Source organism: Brachyhypopomus gauderio, chromosome 7, assembly GCF_052324685.1.
Source record: "Brachyhypopomus gauderio isolate BG-103 chromosome 7, BGAUD_0.2, whole genome shotgun sequence".
Taxonomy (NCBI): domain Eukaryota; kingdom Metazoa; phylum Chordata; class Actinopteri; order Gymnotiformes; family Hypopomidae; genus Brachyhypopomus; species Brachyhypopomus gauderio.
Window position 1 is genome coordinate 25,351,152 of NC_135217.1, and position 22,594 is coordinate 25,373,745.

The 22,594-nt window shown below is 44.7% G+C and overlaps 3 protein-coding genes and 1 non-coding gene across 7 annotated transcripts; 3 read left to right on the forward strand and 1 right to left on the reverse strand.

Moving 5' to 3' along the window:
- Positions 1–69: 69 nt before the first annotated feature.
- klhl15 (kelch-like family member 15) lies at positions 70–5,461 on the forward strand. Of its 4 annotated transcripts, none has more exons than XM_077012823.1 (4): positions 85–328; positions 1,032–1,122; positions 2,662–3,373; positions 3,450–5,461. In XM_077012823.1, the coding sequence occupies exons 1-4, from the start codon at positions 268–270 to the stop codon at positions 4,557–4,559; spliced, it is 1,974 nt and encodes a 657-aa protein (XP_076868938.1). In that variant the 5' UTR covers positions 85–267; the 3' UTR covers positions 4,560–5,461. The 4 variants fall into 4 exon arrangements, with proteins under 4 accessions (XP_076868939.1, XP_076868938.1, XP_076868940.1 ...); XM_077012825.1 differs by having other exon boundaries at positions 1,037–1,122; XM_077012826.1 differs by lacking the exon at positions 85–328 and adding an exon at positions 1,765–1,869 and having other exon boundaries at positions 337–1,122.
- A 4,967-nt stretch (positions 5,462–10,428) lies between these two features.
- On the forward strand, positions 10,429–10,502 carry trnat-agu (transfer RNA threonine (anticodon AGU)). The gene has a single exon. It is a non-coding gene; the product is annotated as a tRNA-Thr (tRNA).
- Positions 10,503–10,819: 317 nt separating this feature from the next.
- cmbl (carboxymethylenebutenolidase homolog (Pseudomonas)) lies at positions 10,820–14,083 on the forward strand. The gene is made up of 6 exons (XM_077012828.1): positions 10,820–10,962; positions 11,370–11,584; positions 11,675–11,782; positions 11,892–12,034; positions 12,728–12,819; positions 12,911–14,083. Exons 2-6 carry the CDS (start codon positions 11,370–11,372, stop codon positions 13,088–13,090), a joined length of 738 nt encoding a protein of 245 aa, XP_076868943.1. The 5' UTR covers positions 10,820–10,962; the 3' UTR covers positions 13,091–14,083.
- A 124-nt stretch (positions 14,084–14,207) lies between these two features.
- On the reverse strand, positions 14,208–22,536 carry cct5 (chaperonin containing TCP1, subunit 5 (epsilon)). The gene is made up of 11 exons (XM_077012827.1): positions 22,310–22,536; positions 21,832–21,892; positions 21,550–21,714; positions 18,332–18,530; positions 17,881–18,073; positions 17,625–17,774; positions 17,288–17,407; positions 16,930–17,115; positions 16,656–16,793; positions 15,434–15,614; positions 14,208–14,479 (listed from the first exon to the last, which is right to left on the reverse strand). Exons 1-11 carry the CDS (start codon positions 22,412–22,414, stop codon positions 14,352–14,354), a joined length of 1,626 nt encoding a protein of 541 aa, XP_076868942.1. The 5' UTR covers positions 22,415–22,536; the 3' UTR covers positions 14,208–14,351.
- Between the last annotated feature and the right edge of the window lie 58 nt (positions 22,537–22,594).

A 22,594-nucleotide genomic window follows, 5' to 3' on the forward strand; every position in this document is an offset into this window, starting at 1 on the left:
TTGGCCAACACACTGAAGTCAGACCTGTCAAATTCTGAAACCCAATACGGTTCCGTCCGACCGGTTCTGCTTCCGGAAATGACGTCAGTGCAGACAATAATATGGCGTCTGGGATGGCTGTGAAGGCTATAGACAAACAAAATGTTGTAATTCATTCAAAGTAACGTTGGTTTATCGCCACACAGGGACGCGCGTGGACGATATCTCCCCATCGATCATGAATGTTGGCGTTCGGTCTCCCTGATCCCTCCGGAACCGCGGCGATCCATGTCCGAAGGCTCTCGGGCTCCGTGGTCCAAGCGGGGTTGTGTGGAGGCGCATCGCCGAGGTAAACCCGCTCGGTCAACTGTCATCTCACCTGCCTTACATTCGCATTCATGTAATCCAGAACATTTTAATTGCTTCTTCAGTTTACGCTCACCAGAACCCGAATCGTGGTACTTGGTTCAGTCTGTGTGGCCTATCTGAAGAATTTATAGCTGATTCTCTTAGACAGTGTCTGAATGTGTTGGTAGGATCTCAAAGCCAGGTCACTCCATGTTTTTAACGTTATGTTAAGTTGCAGTTAACATCATTTACATATTACAGTAAAACTGTGGAAGTGTCAGACGCAGGTGAAGGTGTGAGTGACAGTGACCGTGTTGTGCTCCTGGCTCCCGGGCTGTACCCTTCCTGGGGTTTGGGTGAACTTCATAGTGTTGTGATTCACCATGTTTTACGTTGTTAACAACATATAGTTTTTTATGTGCAATACTTTCATTTCAACGTGGCAAGGGAAAGTTTCGGTAAGCTTCCACATGGGGGACAGGTTTTAAAACATGCAACGGACATCACACGCCTCTTGTCTCAAAGCTGGAGAGCACAAGCAAATAAATGCATCATGTTTTATTTGGTGTTGGGTATACGCAGAAACTAATTAGTTGTCGTGGTATGTAGTTGTGGGTGTGGATGTGTGTTTAAAGCTCATTTACAGTATGGGGGAGTGGATGTATTGTCGTTACAGTAAAACCGCTGTGCTTTTCACACACCAGAGCAGGGGACACACAAACAAAGGAAATGTGAACTTCCCTTCGGCACAGTGTCGATGAAGCCGTCCCCCGGCTCGGAGGAGGACACCACAAGGTATACTCACAGGTCACAGGTCACAGGTCAAACAGCTCTGCCTTTTGTTTCACCTTGCAAAGTTAATGGAGTTAATGGCTCACAGTTATTGAGTTTTGTCATAGCCTACATTTTTAAGCAGCTATACGCAAGAATGTTAATACCTGTTTGAAATATTAAATGAGCTTCATTGTAAAAGGTCCATCAATCACACTGATTCAAGGGTGCATACAGAGTCATGTTGGACAGTTCTGTCAATTCAACAGGCATCTTGCACATAGAAAGAGTGCAGGGGTGTGGTGGTACAGTGGAAAGGTGTTGCCTTTTTATCCTGATTGGCTGAGACAAATCTTGGCTTTTTCAGACAATTCAAAGCCCTATCCTGTCATAATACTGTAGCTGTGTGAGTGTAGCGTATAAACTAACAAAGCATGCTAACCCATGTGTTGCTCTTTAATCAGTTTATTCCCCCAACAAAACATTATTATAGGGGTTAAAATGACTTTTTTGTGTCTTTTGAAGTTTTATGCGAAGAAGAAAACAAATGGTATGTGTAATTGATACAAGATCATTGATCTTGTCATGCAATCAATGTGTTTCATTTTAATTTTAAAGTGGGACTTTTTGTCATTTAGGTTAAATATCTGTTAACTTGTCATTTAGGTGAAAAGCTTCAGAAAAGAGCTTTTTTTTCTCTACGGACACAAGGGTCACTGTCCTCTGATTGGCTCGGACACCCTCCTGTGACATGCCCGTGGCCAATCAGAGGTGAGTGTGCACTGTGTGTGAGTGAGTGAGCGAGTGAGAGTAAATGAGTGAGAGTAAGAGGGAGAGAGAGAGCATCAAAGCTGTGTCAACAGCATAACTCAAAGTGCTGAGGTATGAATGTTCTTGAGGTCCTTCCAGAAGCATCTTTAACAACTGGCAAACTCAAGGTCATATGGAACTGTGTATGGAGTGACATGTTTATTTTTACACTAGTCTTACTAATGTTTAAATTACAGTAATAATGGATCATGATGCAGGTTTTAAGTGTGTGTGTGTGTGTGTGTGTGTGTGTGTGTGTATCTGAAGACGATTCTGGGGAGTAACTACATTGTACTGTAATTAAAGATGTAGCAGTAGAAATAATCTCAGTGATGAAGGACTTTAGTCAGAAACATTCTTGTCTTTGGGAGGTATGAGCCATTTTTACATAACATAAAAAAAACATTTTCTCTCAGTAATATCCAAGAGCAGGACCACATGCACCTGTATTGATGTGGTACGTGTGCATTGGTCTTGTTTCATTCCTCTTCCAAATGTGAACATCAGCGGCACATCCTTGTCCAGTGGGGACGTGTGGCACGACTGGGATCCAAACCCGAATCCCAGCTTTATGGTGCTAAGAACGTTTGTGAATGGTGCACCTTTTTTGCAGGACCCTTTAAGGAATTTACTAGATATGTGGAGCAGTGATCCATACGGTGTTTCTTCATGAGGAGGCCAGAGTTCTAGTGAAATGTGCTTTTGAAATGTCCTGAATGTCCTGAAGGTGCTCATGTCACTGTGCTCCTGCAGGTGTCTCATGGCGGGGGATGTAGAGGTGTACCTGTCCCAGGTGCATGATGGGAGCGTATCCTCAGGCTTCCGAGCCTTATATGAGGAACGCCTGCTGCTGGACGTCACCCTCCTCATCGAGGAGCACCACTTCCAGGCGCACAAGGCGCTGTTGGCCACGCAGAGCGACTACTTCCGGGTCATGTTCACCGCCGACATGCGGGAACGCGACCAGGACAAGATCCACATGAAGGGCCTGACGGCGGCCGGGTTTGGCCACGTCCTGCGCTTCATGTACTACGGCTCTCTGGAGCTGAGCATGCCCACGGTGCAGGAGATCCTGCAGGCGGCCATGTACGTGCAGCTCACCGAGGCCGTGGAGTTCTGCTGCTCCTTCCTCCTGGCCAAGATCTGCCTGGAGAACTGCGCCGAGGTCATGCGTCTGCTGGAGGACTTCAGCGTGGGCGTGGAGGGCGTCCAGGAGCAGCTCGACGCCTTCCTGCTGGAGAACTTCGTCCCGCTGATGGCGCGGCCGGACTTCCTGTCCTACCTGAGCCTGGAGAAGCTGACGGCGTACCTGGGCAGCGACCGGCTCAGCCGATTCGCCGAGCTGGAGCTGTACGAGGCCGTGCAGGCGTGGCTTCGGCACGACCGTCGAAGGTGGCGGCACACCGACGCCGTGGTGCAGAACCTGCGTTTCTGCCTCATGACGCCCACCCAGGTGTTCGAGAAGGTGAGTGGCGGCAGTGGGCGGGGCTTGCGGAGTCCCGGGAGCGTCCGAGTGATTTTCTGTCGGCTTTGTCCCGCAGGTGAAGACCTCCGAGTTTTACCGTTACTCCCGGCAGCTGAGGCAGGAGGTGGAGCAGGCGCTGGGCTACTTCCACGCGGTGAACGAACAGCCGCTGGTGGAGCGCAAGTCCAACCGGATCCGCTCGGTTCGGCCGCAGACGGCCGTCTTCCGCGGGATGATCGGCCACAGCATGGTCAACAGCAAGATCCTGCTGCTCCACCGGCCCAAGGTGTGGTGGGAGCTGGAGGGCCCGCAGGTTCCTCTCCGCCCCGACTGCCTGGCTATCGTCAACAACTTCGCGTTCCTGCTGGGCGGCGAGGAGCTGGGTCCGGACGGGGAGTTCCACGCCTCCTCCAAGGTCTACCGCTACGACCCCCGGCAGAACTCCTGGCTCCGCATGGCCGATATGTCGGTCCCGCGCTCGGAGTTCGCCGTCGGCGTCATCGGGAAGTTCATCTACGCCGTGGCGGGTCGTACGCGGGACGAGACGTTTTACTCCACGGAGCGGTACGACATCGCCGAGGACAAGTGGGAGTTCGTGGACCCGTATCCGGTCAACAAGTACGGGCACGAGGGCACGGTGTTGAACGGCAAGCTGTACATCACGGGCGGGATCACCTCCTCCTCCACCTCCAAGCAGGTTTGCGTTTTCGACCCCGAGCGGGAGGGTCCGTCGGAACAACGCCCGCGCAGAACGCCCGTGCTCACCAGCTGCTGGGAGAACAAGTCCAAAATGAACTACGCACGCTGCTTCCACAAAATGATCTCCCACAACGGGAAGCTGTACGTGTTTGGCGGCGTGTGCGTGATCCTGCGGGCGTCGTTCGAGTCGCAGGGCTGCCCGTCCACGGAGGTGTACAACCCCGAGACGGACGAGTGGACCATCCTGGCCTCCATGCCCATAGGCCGCAGCGGTCACGGCGTGGCCGTGTTGGACCGGCAGATCATGGTGCTTGGAGGCCTGTGCTACAACGGCCATTACAGCGACTCCATCCTCACCTTTGACCCCGAGGAAAACAAGTGGAAGGAGGACGAGTATCCCAGGATGCCTTGCAAACTGGACGGTCTGCAAGTGTGCAGCTTACATTTCCCGGAATACGTTCTGGAACACGTTAGACGTTGCAGCTGAGGGTGTCGTCGTCGTCTCTGAGAAGATTAAAAAAAAACAAACAAACAAAAAAAACACAAAAAAAAGTTTACAGATGTGAAAAATACTAAAATACTGATGAAGCTTTTAAAGAGTAGGCCAGTGCTTATTTAGGAGAAATAAAAGATCCAGACTCTTAGGTCTTCTGGGTAGAAAGGGTTGGGTTACTGCTGCTGGGTTAACACACCTACCCTCCCCGTACTACCAATCTCATTTGATGGGGAAACACACATAACAGAAGGTTATGGTTAGAAGGTTCCCATACACTTTTTATTCTTGTTTTTGTTTTTGCGCACAAGTTAGTCTGTAATCGCACCATCCAGAAGAACCACAGCATATCCCTGACACACCATGTTGTTCTGTGTGAGGTCATGCACTTTCCAGTTTATTCTGTTCAATAGTGTTTGAGGAAGTAATATGTTTATTATGTGCATACACACACACACACACACACGTACCTAATGCAACTTACTGCACTTATGAACAACTGGACAAAATTAACAAAATAGTAGATAATCAGTTATATGCAGATGAGAAACAAGTCCACTTGTCTTTCTGCCCGTAGTTTGTGCGTATATAAGCCTACATGAATACATTTCTGTTGATGTTAGTAATGTGAAGAACAATTGAGAAATGGTGACACTAATAGTGATGTTGGCAAATGTTGCACTGTAAGGGGCGTGTCTTACTGTGCAGCCCCTCCCACTGCTGATGATGTAAGAGATGATGAGAGGAACAGAGGATGCACTCACATCTCCTTCCCCAGTCTCTCTCTCTCTCTCTCTCTCTTCCTCTTCTTCTTTCTCTCTCACTCTCTGTACTGTAATGCTCTTTATTATTTATTAAAACTGGTGGAGACTCATCTTAATCCACTGGTACAAACAGCTGCTTGTTTATTTTGTTTTTTTGTTCCATGAGCAAAAGGGCTAAAGCACATTTTGCATTTCTTACTTTGTTTTTGTTTGTTTGTTTTTTGTCTCCCCCTCCTTTTCGTGGGCAAGCTCATACCAAAAAAATTACTCATTTCTATAGAAAACTTTAAAGGCACATGCCATGTAGGATCAATCATTTTATCAGTGACAGTTTATAATGATATAACTACAATTGAACGAACAATTTAGTAGACATTTCCTACATATGCACAAATAGAAGCTGCATGTAGCGATCGAGCGATGGATTTAGAACCTTTAAACCTAAAAACTACACTTAAAGTTCCAGAACCTTTTACACAAGTTCTGTTTATATGCTCTAAAATAGTTTCTTGAGCTTTGGTACTACCCGTACACAACTGAAAATATGAAATTGTGTTGGGGAGACGGGTGGGCTTTACCAGTTTAGAAGAGCTCTCACTTTTCTTGTCCATCTACAGAACTTCAAAAGGATGCCACTCTAAGCAGGCTCAGAAAATTATGTATTTTGCATGGAGTCATGGAATCTGCCTTTGATGTTGCACTGCAGCTGATGCTCATTTTAAAAAGAACTTTTTTTTCTTAAAAAATAATTTTTTTATTGATTTAAAAAAAGAAGAAAACCACATTTTCTGCTATGGTCTGGCCCCTCCCTCCTCCCCCCCCCCCCCCTTCCCAGCCTGATCATGTAGTGATGATTTCTGGGTTAGAACTTCCTCAGATACTGATTCATAACCTCATGTTTTTGTCTTGCGGGTCATGTTCGTGTTTTAGCCCCCCCCCCCCCCCCCCACCCCCCCATGTCATGTGCATACAGACACCAAACTCCAGTCTCTGAAAGGTTTTGTACTGTGTGGATTAAGGTATACTAATGACAGTATATCCAAACTAGATTTTTAACCTTGTCACATGTATCCCTCTGCAGAATAAAATAATCATGTTTAATAAACCATACCCATATATCTTAATGACGCAATAATACACGAGAGGGAGTGCTATAACGGGTAATATCGGCACTGCTGTGCTGCGGTCGTAGGCACGAGGCCGCAGGCCGAGTGCCGTAGATCAGCACAGCAGTGCCGATATTACCCGTTATAGCACGAACCTCGAGTGTATTATTGCGATTATACCACAGTTCCATTATCGCTGTTTATTGAAAGATTTTGAGTAAAAGAGGACGAGAAAATACGACCTGTTTGGTTAAAAACACTCCGCCAGTTAAAATAGTTCCATTCAATGGCTCGCTGCTAAACTTACACAACACTGGAACAGCCTTACCCAATAAATATTATAGAGGTAAATATACACAAAAACAACTGTTGATAAAGTTGTATTTATTAAAAATAAAGTACAATTATTGACCATCCACAGCTGATTCGTTCAGGTATATGTTCAGTCCAGCTCTAAACCAACGAAGCTGCTGATGCCATATAACTCTCCCTTCACGTTTCTGACGGATCCATAAAAACGTCGTAAAAGCTGATTCATTTCATTTTTGTTGTTAATACTAAAATCGACTGCAGTGTCGTTGCTCTTTAACCAGGATGTAAATACATTAAGAGCCCAGGACGTTTGTTTAACGGTATTAATTTCGTTTTTCTGCATTTCCAGCTCATCCAAATCATTATTTGTAAGCATGACAAACCTTGGAGGCTCATTGGAGGAATCAGGCTGGTCATTTATAACGTCATCCTCCAGTTTCAGATCGAAACAAATGGTTTCGAAGCCAATAGATTTAATTAAATCCGTGTAATTCATTTTGATACTTTTGATACTTGTTTGTAGTTGCGCTGTTTGGCTTGTAAACGCCGCTTCGTTGCTAGGTTACCTGTATGTGGCGGAGTAATACATGGAGAGCTTCGGTTACAGTGCTATAACATGTAATATTGGCACTCCTAGATCGCCTCTCAGCCAATCACATTGTAGGGTCGGAACTAACTGTGGTATAATTGTACTTGAGCATAATCAGATTGCTAAGACATTTACCGTGATCTGATGGTTTACTGCTATTTGGAGACTTTGTAACTTTTTCCTTAAATAAATGTTCTTATTGTTCAGTTTTAGTTGGTCATTTCTGAACACCAGACACAAGATGATGGCAAAAAGCAGATGTGTATGTACACTTTAGTTCCAGACTGCAGGGAATGAAAATGATCACATATAGAAATGATTTATGGCACCTTCCCAATGTCGAACTGCCTATGAAAACACCACATGCTTACTGATAAAACATTTATATAAGCCAAAGATCAAGGGTCTGGCTGTGTATGTGTCTCTCTGAGGTTTACTGAGTGCTTTGCTATGTTTATTTGTTTAAAAGCCCATGTTTGATCCACCCTAATGGTATTAATGCGGTCCACTCTTTAAAGGTATTCATAATACTGTACTGGCTGATTTAGTGAGTGTATCTTAACCCAAGTCTGGGCTCAGTAAGTGTACTTTAGCCCAAGTCTGGGCTTAGTGGGTGTATCTTAACCCAAGTCTGGGCTTAGTAAGTGTACTTTAGCCCAAGTCTGTGCTTAGTGGGTGTATCTTAACCCAAGTCTAGGCTTAGTGGGTGTATCTTAACCCAAGTCTGGGCTTAGTGGGTGTATCTTAACCCAAGTCTGGGCTCAGTAAGTGTACTTAAGCCCAAGTCTGGGCTTAGTGGGTGTATCTTAACCCAAGTCTGGGCTTAGTTGGTGTATCTTAACCCAAGTCTGGGCTCAGTAAGTGTACTTGGGTTAAAGTGTGGGCTTAGTTGGTGTATCTTAACCCAAGTCTGGGCAAAGCCATCTGTGAAATCAGCAGATGTTCGTTTGAAAGAACAGCACAGTGAAATGGAGTGAGGACGTGCATGCATGGACTGCTTGTTTAGATACTGACTTTATAAGTTCTTATCACAACTTCTCCACTATGACTCTATGGCTTGTGACAAGTTACGTTTTTTTCTTGCTTGCAAATGATATCTGCTATTTACATACAGGAACACAGGGGGGCGTAAGAAGTGTGTATTTGATTCCTTATGTGATTTGTCATTAAAGCACATTCCACTCTCAAGCGTGCCCGGACTGTGGGCCACGGCTGAAGGTTCTTTGTTTCAGAAAATGGCCTCTTGTCTCGTTCATTGCAAAGAACACGAGAGCAGGCCTACAGCACCCTCTGCTGGACGAAAGCTTAATTGCACTGCGTTGGTGTAATGACTCAATGACTCTGGCCCTCCACAAGATGTTTATCTTGAATAAACATTAAAACAAAAACACTAGCACAACAAGCATAGCGTGGTCTTGTGAGATAGTCTTTGGGGCTGTAAGTCGTGCAGTCAAACCCAGGTCAGTAGTGACGGTTGTGTAATGATGGACATCTGGTGTTAAAACTGTGGCATGTGATCAAAAGTCATAATTACAGTCTGGATCGGTCTAGGCCCATGTTAACGAGGACATCAACTAGTGATGGATAGTGATGGACATTCTGCTACTGTCGGGCCAAGGAGGAGAAGAAGGGTAGAGGAGAGGGGTGGAGGGTAAGAATGAAGAAGTGGAAGAAAAGGTTGGATGATATAGAGATTGTGAATCAATGAGCAGAGAAGAGGAAGTGTTATCTGAAGAGACTGAATAGTGGACAAGCAGCTGGACCAGATGACATACCAGAGGAGACATGGAGATGTTTTGGAGAGATGACAATGGAGTGTTTAACTGCATTTTTAAATACAAAATCTTTGCATGTGAGAGGACGCCCGAGGAATGGAGAAGAACACTGTTGTTCTGGTTGTTATGAACCAGGGTGTCGTGCAGAGCTTCAGTCATTACTGAGGCGTGACGTTGATCAATCACAGCACGAAGATCTGGGAAAAGAGTGGCAGACGTGCGTGGAGAAAAGAGGTGAGGGTTTGTGAGCAACATTTATCATAACACCATAGGGTGCACCAAAGATGTGGCGCTTTGAATGGAGATATTGCATATATGGAGGACAGCGTGTCGGCCATGTATCTTGCATTGAGGAGCTGCCACAAAAAATGACATCGGAATGAAATTCCATTGACAGCTTTTTCAGTGGGAGACTTGAGCTTTACAACATAAGATTGAATGTGCTCGATTTGAACCTCCTCCCCAAGACTCCCATATTCCATCCTGTCTCCAGTGTTGATGGAGAAGTGTGGAGTAGAATCTGTTGCACTGTGTAGATCTACAGGAAGCTCATGATATGGTGCTGAGAGAGGAGCTGTTGTATTGCATGAGGAAATCAAGAGTGGCAGAGAAATATGTGAGGGTGGTTGAAGATGTGTGGCTAGCAGGCTAGTGTGACAGCAGTAAGGTGAGTGGATGATGGATGGATGAGGAGCAGGATGAGTGGAGATTGGAGAGATGGAGTTATGTGTTGGAGAGAAGGGGAATGGAAGTCAGCATGGAGTGAGATGAAGTGAACGAGATGCGTGAAGGAGATAGAGAGGTGGAGAAAGGTTGGAAGAGAAAGAGAAAGAGAGGTGTAAAGAGAGGTGCTGAGGTTGAAGTTGCTAAGCAGGAGAAGAGGAAGACCAAAGAGGACAGGGCAAGATGGAGACACCACGGTGGTGACCCCTAACAGGAACACCTGAAAGAAGAAGAAGAAGAAGAAGATGATGATGATGATGATGATGATGATGATGATTAATGTCTTTGATGGCCATCAACTACGTACAGACAAACCAATGTTAATACTTTTGGCTTTACCACACAACTAGGTCTGCTAAGATAGTTAAGGTGTAAGGCCAAATAATGTTCTAAGGTAGCTACTAGGTCAGTTATATCGCTGCGTCCACGGCGCAACATAATATGTTTTATGTGTCAGACCGAACCATTGTGATTTGTTTTATGTCGATAGATGCCTTAATCAAGTATCTGCTTGTGTCTAAATATGATTATGAACCTATAGATGATGCTGTTATGTTCTGAAATAAAGAAGGTTACTTTCGATGGGACGCACGCGGCGCCGTGGCTTAGTTGGTTAAAGCGCCTGTCTAGTAAACAGGAGATCCTGGGTTCGAATCCCAGCGGTGCCTTTTACTGAGCTGTAACACGTAGCTGTAACAAATGGGCAAATCTGACGTTCCTCAATATAATAAGTAACTAATCCATGCTAATCCATAAAACAGCAACTTCTTCTGCAACTGCGATGGATGAACAGATCCGATGCAATGAGAACCTCACCAGGAACATTCCAAAGAACCTTTAAAGATCACTTAAATATAGTAATTTGAGAAGATTTATCACAACCATGGAAGCCCAGAAATGGCATATACATATTAAAAGTTAATTCCCTCTTTTAGAACCTGTCATCATCGCGAGACACAGTATTACTTTTATTCTACACCCAGCCGTTACTAATTGTTTGTGGTGGGCGTTCCTATCACGGGAGGGCACAAGTCCTCTCTGGTTGGGGTATAAAAGTGAGGAAGACGTCGCTACTCGGACGGTTGTTCGTTATTGCATTTACCTCCTACTACTCAAAGATACTTTACGGTAAGTGGAACAAACTACACTCCACCAATGATACCATAGGTATAAGGGTTTTATTTTCCCTAACGTCGTCCAGTAAACAACAGTAATATAACAATATATGTCTATTGTATGTGTATAGGTAAACAATAAGAAAGCATTTTAAAGTTTCTACAGAAAATATCAGCAGGTATACCCAAAAGCAGTTTGTAGCGTTCAGGTTTGTCCGGTCTTCAGACGGGATTTTGTAACACAAGTTACATAAATGTGTCACGTGAGCAAACAGTCACGTGAGTGAGATGAGAAGCAGTCTGATCAGATTTCCTTACATTCTAATAATTTGCTCCTGGGGGGCATGGTTATTTTATTCCGACGCTCCTAGCTGATCTTTGATCCGAATGCAACACTTTAAAGCCATGCATCTGTTACAGATGGCGAATGAAGCAAGACCTTGCCCGTGTGACATTGGGGACAGGATGGAATATGGGAGTCTTGGGCAGGAGGTTCAAATCGAGCACATTCAATCTTATGTTGTAAAGCCCAAATGTCCTACTGAAAAAGCTGTCATTGTAATTCAGGACATTTTTGGATGGCAGCTCCCCAATACGAGATACATGGCAGACATGCTGTCTTCAAATGGATATGTGTAATACTTCCTATCACAATAAGGACAGTTAATATTTAATTGAATTCATATCTAACATGCAATGATAACAATGTATTTTTGTGGTTACAGTGCAGTTTGCCCAGATTTCTTTGTTGGAAAGGAACCATGGAGTCCTTCTAATGACTGGTCAACGTTCCAACTCTGGCTAGAGGATAAAAAACCCACCAACATCAGCAAGTAATGGCTCTAAAGACTCGGGTTAACTGCTGTTCCATTGAAAGCAGGAGTGAAGCACTCTTCTCCCGTCCCGTGTCTGTGATGACTCCACGTTGCTGTCTTTCACCAGGGAGGTGGATGTAGTTTTGAAGTACCTTAAGGAGCAGTGTGGTGCCAAAAGGATTGGTGTGGTGGGCTTCTGTTGGGGAGGTGTGGCCACACACTACATGACCCTACAGTACTCCGAGATCGTGGCTGCAGTTTCAGTCTATGGTAATGTTCACGTAACACTATTACTCATGTCGTGGAAATTTTCTAATAAATGGATGAGGACTCAGACGTGGTTAAATGATTAATTTATTACAAAAATATAAATATATATAAATAGGACAAAGACAGATACAAGACAGACACAGACATGATAGTCTCATTCAAGCATGACAACTCTGAAGACAGGGGGGCACTCCCCCTGCTTATATACAATCTTAAACACAATTCAGCAGCTCTAACAGCAGGTTATCTTTAGCACAGCATGTTCCAAAACATAAGCGTCCAGCAGGCTACTTTGTCTCACATATGTGTATCTTCTAATATGGACGTCCCTAGAGTTAGCGGAAGCAACTGATGTATCAGTTGAACACAGAGAAAGCTAAATGACCCAAGACTAGTAGCCTAGTGACTACCAGTTAACAGAGTGCTCTTACCCTCAGCACTCTCCCTGACCTGGGTCACGTATAGCACACATGCCTAATATGAACTAAACATGGTTACACTGAATCACACTACTTCATTATTGTAGTCCTTCTGCTTAGTCAGAATGAACAAATACTAAATCATAAAGTTCATAATGATCTCTTATAATAACTAAACATGATCTAATCAATGATGATTAGTCAATAATCAATAATTTCTCTCACACTCATTAAAACCGGCACGTGCACAGGGTAATTACACCACACTTCACAGGGATCATCCGAGAGAGAGAGGACTGCTATGAACTCAAGAGTCCGACTCTCTTCATTTTTGGTGAGAAGGACACGGTGATCCCACTTGAGCAGGTGAGACTTAACGTACCTCATCGCTAAGATGACGTACAACAGAACTTCACACACACTTGCTTTAACATTTATTCTTCTGGTTCAAACCCAGGTGACTGGACTTGAGGCAAAACTGAAGGAGAGGTGCACAGTTGATTATCGAGTGAAGATCTTCCCTGATCAGACCCACGGATTTGTTCATCGTAAAAGAGAAGACATCAATGAGCCAGACAGACCATCCATTTTGGAGGCCAGGGAGGATATGATTAATTGGCTCAAGAAGTACATGTAAACGCAATAATGGGGCGTATATTTGAAGCACTTCACATTAACATACCAATACAGAAGGTAAAGAAAACCATGCAAATGGTTTCAAATCAGCAGGTCTCACAAAATATAAAATCTCCAAATCTCTATGAATGTTTTGATCAGACCCAAATTCAAACTTTTGAGAAATTTCTCAGATTTATTTCAAATTAGATTAATTTGCTGTAGTTACTGAGTAATAATAATAATTTCCAGTTATATAGCACCTTTCAAAGTACCCAAGTAATCACAGCCTAATCACACCGTACCTCAATCACAAATAGTGTGAATTGCACAGGGATGGCCAGTTGCAGTGCACGCTGGGAAACCTCACCTACCCTGACTCCACATCTGTCATGTGCACTGTGCAGGTGCATCCTCACCCATTTGACCTCATCTACAAGATCTTCCTTCAAAATATACATTTGTTCTTTGATTTTGCTATCTGAGCTGCACATGCCTGATGTGATTCTTGGTATTCATGTGTTCTTTAAATGGGTGTCATGAAAAGATGTGGGTTATATAAGTGCTTTTCTGTGATGACATTACTCGAGTTTTTCATTTGTCACTTTCAACTTCCAGGTTGGAAGGAGTCAAATTACCCATAATCCTATACCTGCATGTATTGTTAATTATTAAAGAATTATTAATGAAAATCACTCAGCTGAGATCATGCGATGTTGGGTCTGTAGCTGAAGACTGTAGTTAGAACACTTGTTAGCATGGTGTGGTGCATGACAATTAAAAACCAACTGATGATTAATTTTACCATCTGATTGTGATAATAGTGATATTTTTATACAGCCTCAAAAAAAATGCTGCTTTCATGTGTGTAATAGATGTGCAATATCTCATTAGTTTCCAGATCATGTGTTCACTGACCGACCGACCACACACACACGTGTATTTACATGCTTAAAGCTCAGTCATTAATGGTATCAAAAGATAAAGGGACCTCCAACATTGCCTCCAAAACACAGATGATTCAAACATGCAACCTGGACAGATTCCTCTACTACTCATGGGCTGACTGGGCTTTTAAGAACATTCCTTTGACATGTCGGCTAACATTGAAAATGTACACTTTAAAAAATGAAATCATGACAGTTTAACAGGAGAAGATTTTAATGACCATTCATGGTGTACACACTAGAGAAGTATCAAATGATAAATAACAGTGAGAAGGTTCCAACAATGACATTCTGGTCAAAGTGCTCGACACCCCCCACGAAACACTGGGATGCTGACTAGTCTTCTGGTTCACCTGGATTTCTGATGTCATCTATCTTCAGGATCATCTTCACCACCTGTGTTGCCAGTGATATTTGCTGTTTCTTTCCAATGAGGGTCTCGATCACATGTTGCTGCTTCATGTCTGCAGAGTGAGAATCATCGAATGAACGGGCAGGTTTCCAGGAAACAATGATCACCACACGTCATTACACACACAAGCGTCAGAGCAGCTGTGCTGTCAAGGCAGATCCCACCTGGGAGACCCTTTTACCCCATTCCAGCTGTTGTAGCAAAGCTGAGAAATAAAAACAAAAGCTCTCTCTCTCTCTCTCTCTCGTTCTGGAGGACCCAGACATATGCATCGCAGTCTGTGCTGCACACACTCGTTTGCTTTATGACACTTAAAGTAAATTGCATCAGAACCCACAGCAAGCAGATTACCAGTTAATGACCAACATGACATCTTTGTGATGTTTTATAGTGTGAACAACAAATGTACCAAAATATATTATAAGGTCACAGGTAATAATCACAATAGAAAAACTAATTACACATTCAAAATCCAACCTGCAGGTGCCACTTGTAAGTACCCGGCACAAACAGTCAGTGTTTACAGTTGAATCGATAAGCACCAGTTCGATTTGCAATAACAAGTAATAATGTGTTTTCATTGCACGTGTGAATAAAAACAAGGCATCGTGTGCACTAAATCACTCTTTGCGCTTTCCTTATTGCTAGCTCTACATTCTGGTTAGAAGGAGCTGCTCTTGCTGTCAGACAGTGTGAGGGCTGTTAAGGGCTTCACAGTCAACTCCGCATTATGTGAATCATCATTACAAGATGTTTAAAACATGCAATATCTAAATATGTGCAACAAACCATTCAACACCAACAACAAACAGCCAGCTACCACGAGGTGACGACCATCACGATGGTGTTAAAACAGCAGTGACTAACGAACTGCATAGTGAGGACGCCGTGTCTAAAAACACACTTGTGCACACTATCTAAACACTTTCAGACTCGCATGTAAATCTTGTTCTTTCTATTCTACTACACCTCACGTTTAAACGTCCTGCCTGACGATCACACCTACCGTTCGTGTTCACGCGCAGACAGTCAATCCCCAGAGCAGAGTTGTTCTCTTTGACCTGCCGGGCTCGGACCTCCGTCATGGTCTGGATGGGGTTCAGGCCGCTGTTCTCAGCCAGCGCCATGGGGATGACCTCCAGAGCGTCGGCGAATGCCCTCATGGCGTACTGCTCCAGAGAAGGGCACTGCGGAGACGGCACACAGCACACGTGAACACATTTGATGGCACGCAGCACACGTGAACACATTTGATGGCACGCAGCACACGTGAACACTAGGGCTGACGGCAAATAATCGATTAATCGTTGGTCGACCAAAAAAATTACTAGTCGACCAAATTCCATTGGTCGATTGGTCGCAGGGAAAAAAAGCTGCGTCTCGTCAAAGGGCTTCTGGGACTTTTAATTTCAACGGCGTGACAAAGGAAGACGTGACACGAATTTACCGTTGGTGATTTGTTTGACAAGGACAGCGCTGGACATGCGACCTGTGAATATTGTCAGTGTTGAGGGACTTAAAAATCTAATTGAATGCCTCGAGCCCGAATATAGCCTGGTTAGACGTGAAACAGTGATGCACGCGGTTAAGAGCAAATACAGCAAAACAAAACACTTTAGGGCAAGATCGAAAACTGTAAAGCACTCGGCTTCACAACGGATATATGGACTAACCAGATGGAACGTATGACGGTCACAGCGCATGTTATTTCTGATAACTGCCGACTGCATTCATTCGTGCTAGGAACTAAAGATTTGGGAGTGACCCACACAGCTGCTAACATAGCAGAGCGACTCAGCGAAATAATGGCAAAGTTTAGAATCCCCGCGGGAAAAGGGTCGCTCTTGTACACGACTATGCCGTGAACTCTTCGACTGGGAGAAGAACTGAGCAGATAACTGAACTAGTGTTTAGATGAACCAGGAAACATTGTTAGTCACACAAGGTTACTCCTGGCGTTAGTGGTAAATGCGCATAGATGCGGCAGCCCGGCATTAAAGATAAAACTTCAAAAATGTGTATCCCGGTCAAAATGGGAAATTATTTTTGGAGGGGGGGGGGGGGGTCCGATTGGTCGATTAGTCGGAGTAAATGACGACCATTGGTCGACCAAAAAAATCCTTGGTCGTGGACAGCCCTAGTGAACACATTTGACGGCACGCAGCACACGTGAACACATTTGATGGCACGCAGCACACGTGAACACGGACACTCGGACGTAAGCGGACCTTGTCGGCGGCCTCGTTCACGGCGAGGGCACAGGCGATCTCGGAGGCACCGCCACCGTAGACGATGCGGTTGTCTCGAACCAGGTTACGGATTACGCACAGGGCGTCGTGGAGAGCCCTCTTGGCCTCCTCAATAATCTGTGCAAAACACACACACACACACACACACACACACACACACACACACACGTACGTGTCTCATGTTAGCCCACACACTCCAGATGACCTACAAAAGAGAAGGTGTGCTTTGGGCCGTGACGTGAACAAACGTTACCATTTTATTTCCTCCGCGGATGAAGATGGTAACGGCTCTGGAGTTCTTGCACTCCTCGATCACAAGCATGCGGTCTTTGGTGGTTCCGAAGCACAGCTCCCTCACCAGCCCTGCCGAGCCCAGCTTCTCTGGCGTCAGCTCACAGAACCGTGGCACGATGCGCCCCCCAGTGGCAATAGCAATGAGCTACAATGAAGGGTAATGCACATGTTACTCTGATAGGCCAAACAACACAGTCGCATGCCAGGAAAGCACCAACATAAGCAGCCACTAGCAGGTTAAACACGGTTAAAGACTGAAAATTTATTTTGGGAAGGAAGATGGCAGCCAGAAGAAGGATTGTGTTTTTTCCCCCAACCTCGATCTCAGGGCCCCCGACCCAGCGGACAGCAGGAAGTCCGTTCTGAAGAAGCAGGTGATTGGCCTCGTCATCAAAGCCCCACTGGCAGATAGCGAGGTTGGCGCCGTTCTGTTTCACCTGTCAGGACAGAACCGCCAAAGAATTACAACCCAACACTTCACAGGCCAAAACGTCACAGGACGCCATTTAGAACAGCACACAGTCGCAAATGAAGGAAACATAGATCTCTAATATGTCGTGAATGTAAATGCTGAATATATGTGGGTAGGAGAGCAAATACATTTGGTTTCTTCACGAGGGAACATGGCAGGGGGGGACTGTAGACTGCACCAACCTGCTCAATCATCTCCTGAAACTTCTCCTTCTCATACTTCTGCAGAGCTTTGTAGTGTTCCACAGAGGTCACGTCAAGCTTGTGTTTGGTTTTAGGCTTGGGTGGTTCAAACGGACAGGTGAGGATGGCGATTTTTGTGTCTTTCAACACCTGCGGATGACAGACATTTTACATAAACACCCTGCATAAAGAATACACTCGCGACTTGTGTTGATGTGTTCAGCTGTAGACGAGCGAACACCAAAGTAAACCCCACCTTGGGCATTTGAGGATGGCTGAACTCTTTGTCCACAATGACCCCTTTGATGAGCTGAGTGTCCTCCAGTTTACCTCCGACCTTCCCTTCCATCTTGATCAGCTCAAAGTCCACATCCTTCCTGTCCATGTCGGCCACGGTCAGAATGGCATTGACGGCGATCTCGGCCATCTGTCTGTGGCAACGGTTGATCCTGTGAAACGGCACCCAAAGAGAAGCTGAGTGGTGTTCGTTTTATTAGTTCTTTAGAGAAGAAGTTCTTTAGAGAAGAACTAATAAAAACGTATTAATCAACCAGCAGCTGAGCACAGACAGGTATCAGACATCACAACCCACATGTGTAAATAAGAAGCTGCTGAGGATGTAATACAGTCACTGCACGAGATCTCACGAAACTGAAAAATATAGCAGGATTCTGTGTCTCGATCCACTCCGATTAACTAGACCTTACACTTTGGACCCGAGGGTGGTCATGGCCGTCTGGATAAGGGGATCCGTGTTGCTGGGGTCCACTGGGAAGCTGTCTCCGATCCTGTCCAGGTGCTCGATGGCGAAGCGTGCGGCCTGGTCGTAGCCGTCAGCGATGCGGATGGGGTGAATGCCTCGATCCAGAAGCTGCTCCGCCTGCTCCAGAAGAGCGCCGGCCAGAACTGAGAAGCACACGGAGGAACACCTCGCCTTACCACTAGGGTTGCAACGGTATGAGATTTTCACGGTATGATAACCGTCTCAGAAAATACCGCGGTATCACGGTTATCACGGTATCACAGTTAGTTTGTATATTATTAAAAGATACACTGACCCTTAAAGAAATTACAAGTTTTTTTTTGTTCAATTAACTATTTATTGTAGAAACCTGCAACTATTGTATACAAAATGTCTCATTAAAAAAAAAGCTGTAAACATGTTTATATAAATACTGCAAAATTAGAGAAACCTAAATCATGTATTTCAGTACAATTATTTAAGTTTAAATTATTTAATATCTGATAAACTCAGCCTGGGTCAGTGTCTGATCAACAATTGTTGTAAACGTCCGTTGTACTGCCAAGTTAGAATATAACCAGATACTGCAGAAAGAGAGGATTTATTTCTGACATCATTACAATAGAGATTTCTATTTTAAGGCTTTCACTCCGAGTCTGGTTTTAACATGTGAAAAACAGGCACGTTAGAATTTGAAAATGAACGCATGTAAATTAATGGCGTCTTTCACATCCAGTGAAAGCAAGGACCATAAAAAGCTAGGTTTATACTTTCACTAGTGACCGTAGCGCGCGACTCCGCACAGTTCTCTCGTATCACGTTAACAAATACGAGCCTCTTGTAATTCCAGGACGAAACATGAGAGAACGTGAAGACGTTAAGATTGGGCGTTTTGAAAATAAACAACCATTAAATAATGTGATGAAAAGCGAATTATTTCGAGTATATGTATAAATATTTAACGTTATTAAGTTTAAGGTGCTGGGAAATATTAAAACGGACCTTTAAAGTGAGGTACAAGTGATTTAATTCCACCTTATAAAGGTGTATGAACCCTGCAAACATGACTTTGTTCATTGCGCTGAGGCGCGGCGCGCGCAGTTACAAAATTCGAGAGGTGCACGACCTCGCTAATCGACAGCGCGTGAGACCCTCGCGCACGTGCGGAGCCACCGCGATTACGTCATTTTCGCCGCTGACATTAGTTTAGCTTTTTTTTGTTAAAAAATTTGTTAAGTCTGATGCACTTTCTGCCATTCTCACCGCTGTGTGCTGAGTAGCTGAACCGGAGCGGAGTTGCGCATGCACGGGTCAGTTTCTCCGCTGGCTTGCTTTTTACCGGTAATAAGCAAATGCACACGGTATGATAACCGTGCATTTTAATACCGTGGTATACCGTGAAACCGGTTACCGCTGCAACCCTACTTACCACACCAGCACTGCACACGGTTTACTACTAGCTACTCTCAACGTGAAACATGAACCATAAGGTGTCCCTGACTGTAAATATACTTTATTAAAAACCCCAAGCCTGATACTTGTAGTTAGGGGCGCACGATACGACGATATAAAATCGTGAATGGCGATAACGAGTGGAGAATCGCAGGCGATCTACCAAATTAGAGAAATCGTATAGATCGCCTTTGCCAATCAGCGCAATTACTTTTTTTAATGCTGGTTCCTGCCGATGCGGCCGACATAGGGCGTATGACTGACCAATCACAGCGAACTGTGCGTCTTCCACGCCTCCATGTTGCGTTTGTAAAAACTAAAAGTGAATGGCTGAAAGCCAAACCGAGGAGCTGGTAACGAAGAGGAAATTTACCTCTGTAATTGGTTCGGATTTTCTTCCACTGACCAAGACCAAACTACAGCGATATGTAAAGTGTGCAAAGAACATGTAAAAACGTCCGATGCCAGTACAACAAATTTATTCAATCACTTGAGACGTAGACATCCCAAGGAATGTGCCGAAAGTTTAACAATGCCAGCAGCAGGGGCAGCCACCTCACAAGCTGCGGCCTCGGGGGTTTATATTTTCGCGAGTGACCGTAGGGCGTGACTCCGCACACCTCGCGTGAATGGCGGAAGCGTTCATACAGGTACTTATACTTGCCGCGTCACTCCGCGTTCTTTGCAGTGTTGTCCGAAACGATATGTGGTAGTATAAAGAAACACCCCTCAAAAACAGGGGAATGAACATTTACCTGACGAAAATTAATGTTGCTTTTTGTGTTTCAGATTTGAAAAGTGCTGGAATTTAGGCTAAGTACTTGAAAATGCTTGAAATTGTAACTACTTCGTTTGAATCGTTTCACAACAAATATCTGTCTGACTGAACAGTTCTCCTGTATTAGTTAACAAATACGAGCCTCTTGTAATTCCAGGACGAAACATGAGAGAACGTGAAGACGTTAAGATTGGGCATTTTGAAAATAAACAACCATTAAATAATGTGATAAAAAAGCGAATTATTTTGCCTATATGTATAAATATTTAACTTAAGTTTAACGTGCTGGGAAATATTGTATATTTAGTGCAATATTGCACTTTATCAGTGTCACTCATTAAAATCTGCTTAGAAAGAAAGCGTTGTAGCCCCCCATTTTTTTTGGATGGAATATCGTGATAAAAAATCAAATCGTGATTTTATGCAAAGAAATCGTGCAATTTTTTTTCCCATATCGCCCACCCCTACTTGTAGTATATTTTTCATGGTTTTGTTTATTTTATGATTATTATATTGTTTTTATAGTTGGGAACGCTATGTCTGGTTGTACGTTTTTTTTGTTGTAAGAGTGGACAAGCTCCTTCTAAACACAGTGAAGAACACTCTTAACTCCACTGTTTTTGAGGAAATACAAGTTCAACTCCATCCATGTGTGGCGGTTCTGTGAGGTTCTGTGTGGCGGTTCTGTGAGGTTCTGTGTGGCGGTTCTGTGTGGCGGTTCTGTGAGGTTCTGTGTGGCGGTTCTGTGAGGTTCTGTGTGGTGGTTCTGTGTGGCGGTTCTGTGAGGTTCTTCTGTGTGGTGGTTCTGTGAGGTTCTGTGAGGCGGTTCTGTGTGGCGGTTCTGTGAGGCGGTTCTGTGTGGCGGTTCTGTGTGGCGGTTCTGTGAGGTTCTGTGTGGTGGTTCTGTGTGGTGGTTCTGTGTGGTGGTTCTGTGAGGTTACGCAGACACTCACCAACCACTCCAGTGGTTCCATCTCCAATCTCATCATCTTGAGACTTGGAGAGTTCAACCATGAGTTTGGCAATCTGGTGGTCCACATCCATCATGCTGAGAATGGTTGCACCATCATTGGTGATGGTCACTTCTCCATCCTTGTCCACCATCATCTTATCAAGTCCTACAAATTGGGAGTAAATTACTTTGGAAAACTGTCCCTCCCTCCATTTACCAGATCTTGAGCAGGACTCTGCTTCTCATAACTCCCAAATTCAGGGATGTGTATTAAATATCTTACCATTGGGGCCAAGTGAAGTCTTGAGGGTCGTAGCAACCGCCTTGGCTGCCATTATGTGTGACTGTAAATTACACAAAACAGTAAAATATTACCCTCTATACACGTTCAACATGTATATTAGATAAAACGTTACAATGCTTCAATGAAATCTTACAGTTCATGCATAAAAAAAGAAAATAACTGAGAATAATTAAAAGCATGGCGGATGAAAAGCCTCAGCATCCTCCCGACCTAGCGTTAGCTTAGCACTCGAGACCATGCACATGGGTCTGGCTACCATATAGCACGGTGCTAGTTTGCTAATTCCAGTCAAGAACAAGCATTAGCCTAACTACACAAACGAGGAGTAGATACGAATATAATATAAAGGTAAATGAGGTGTGGAGTGACATTAATACGGCCACACGGTGTATTGAGCCCCGCCAGGGTGAGTCAGGGCCCGGACCGGAGGAGATAAAGACCCCGGCGTGTCCGCTACCTTCAGGGCGTCGAGGCCCGTCAGACGAGACTTCTTGTCCTGGTCCTTAATAATAATGAACGGCCTCCCATATTCGTCGAAGGCGAGAGTTCCTAACGTGGACATTGTGGACGGTACCGACACGCACAGCGACCCGCAACTGCTTTATTTTAACGGTCCTTGAAGCTGAGGCTGCGCACCGGGCCGCGCGGATCTGCCGGCCACTTCTGGAAGAGTCTCGGGGCGGTGCGGACCAAACCAACTCACTTTGTCACAGAGAAATTTGTATTATTTCAGTGGTTTTAT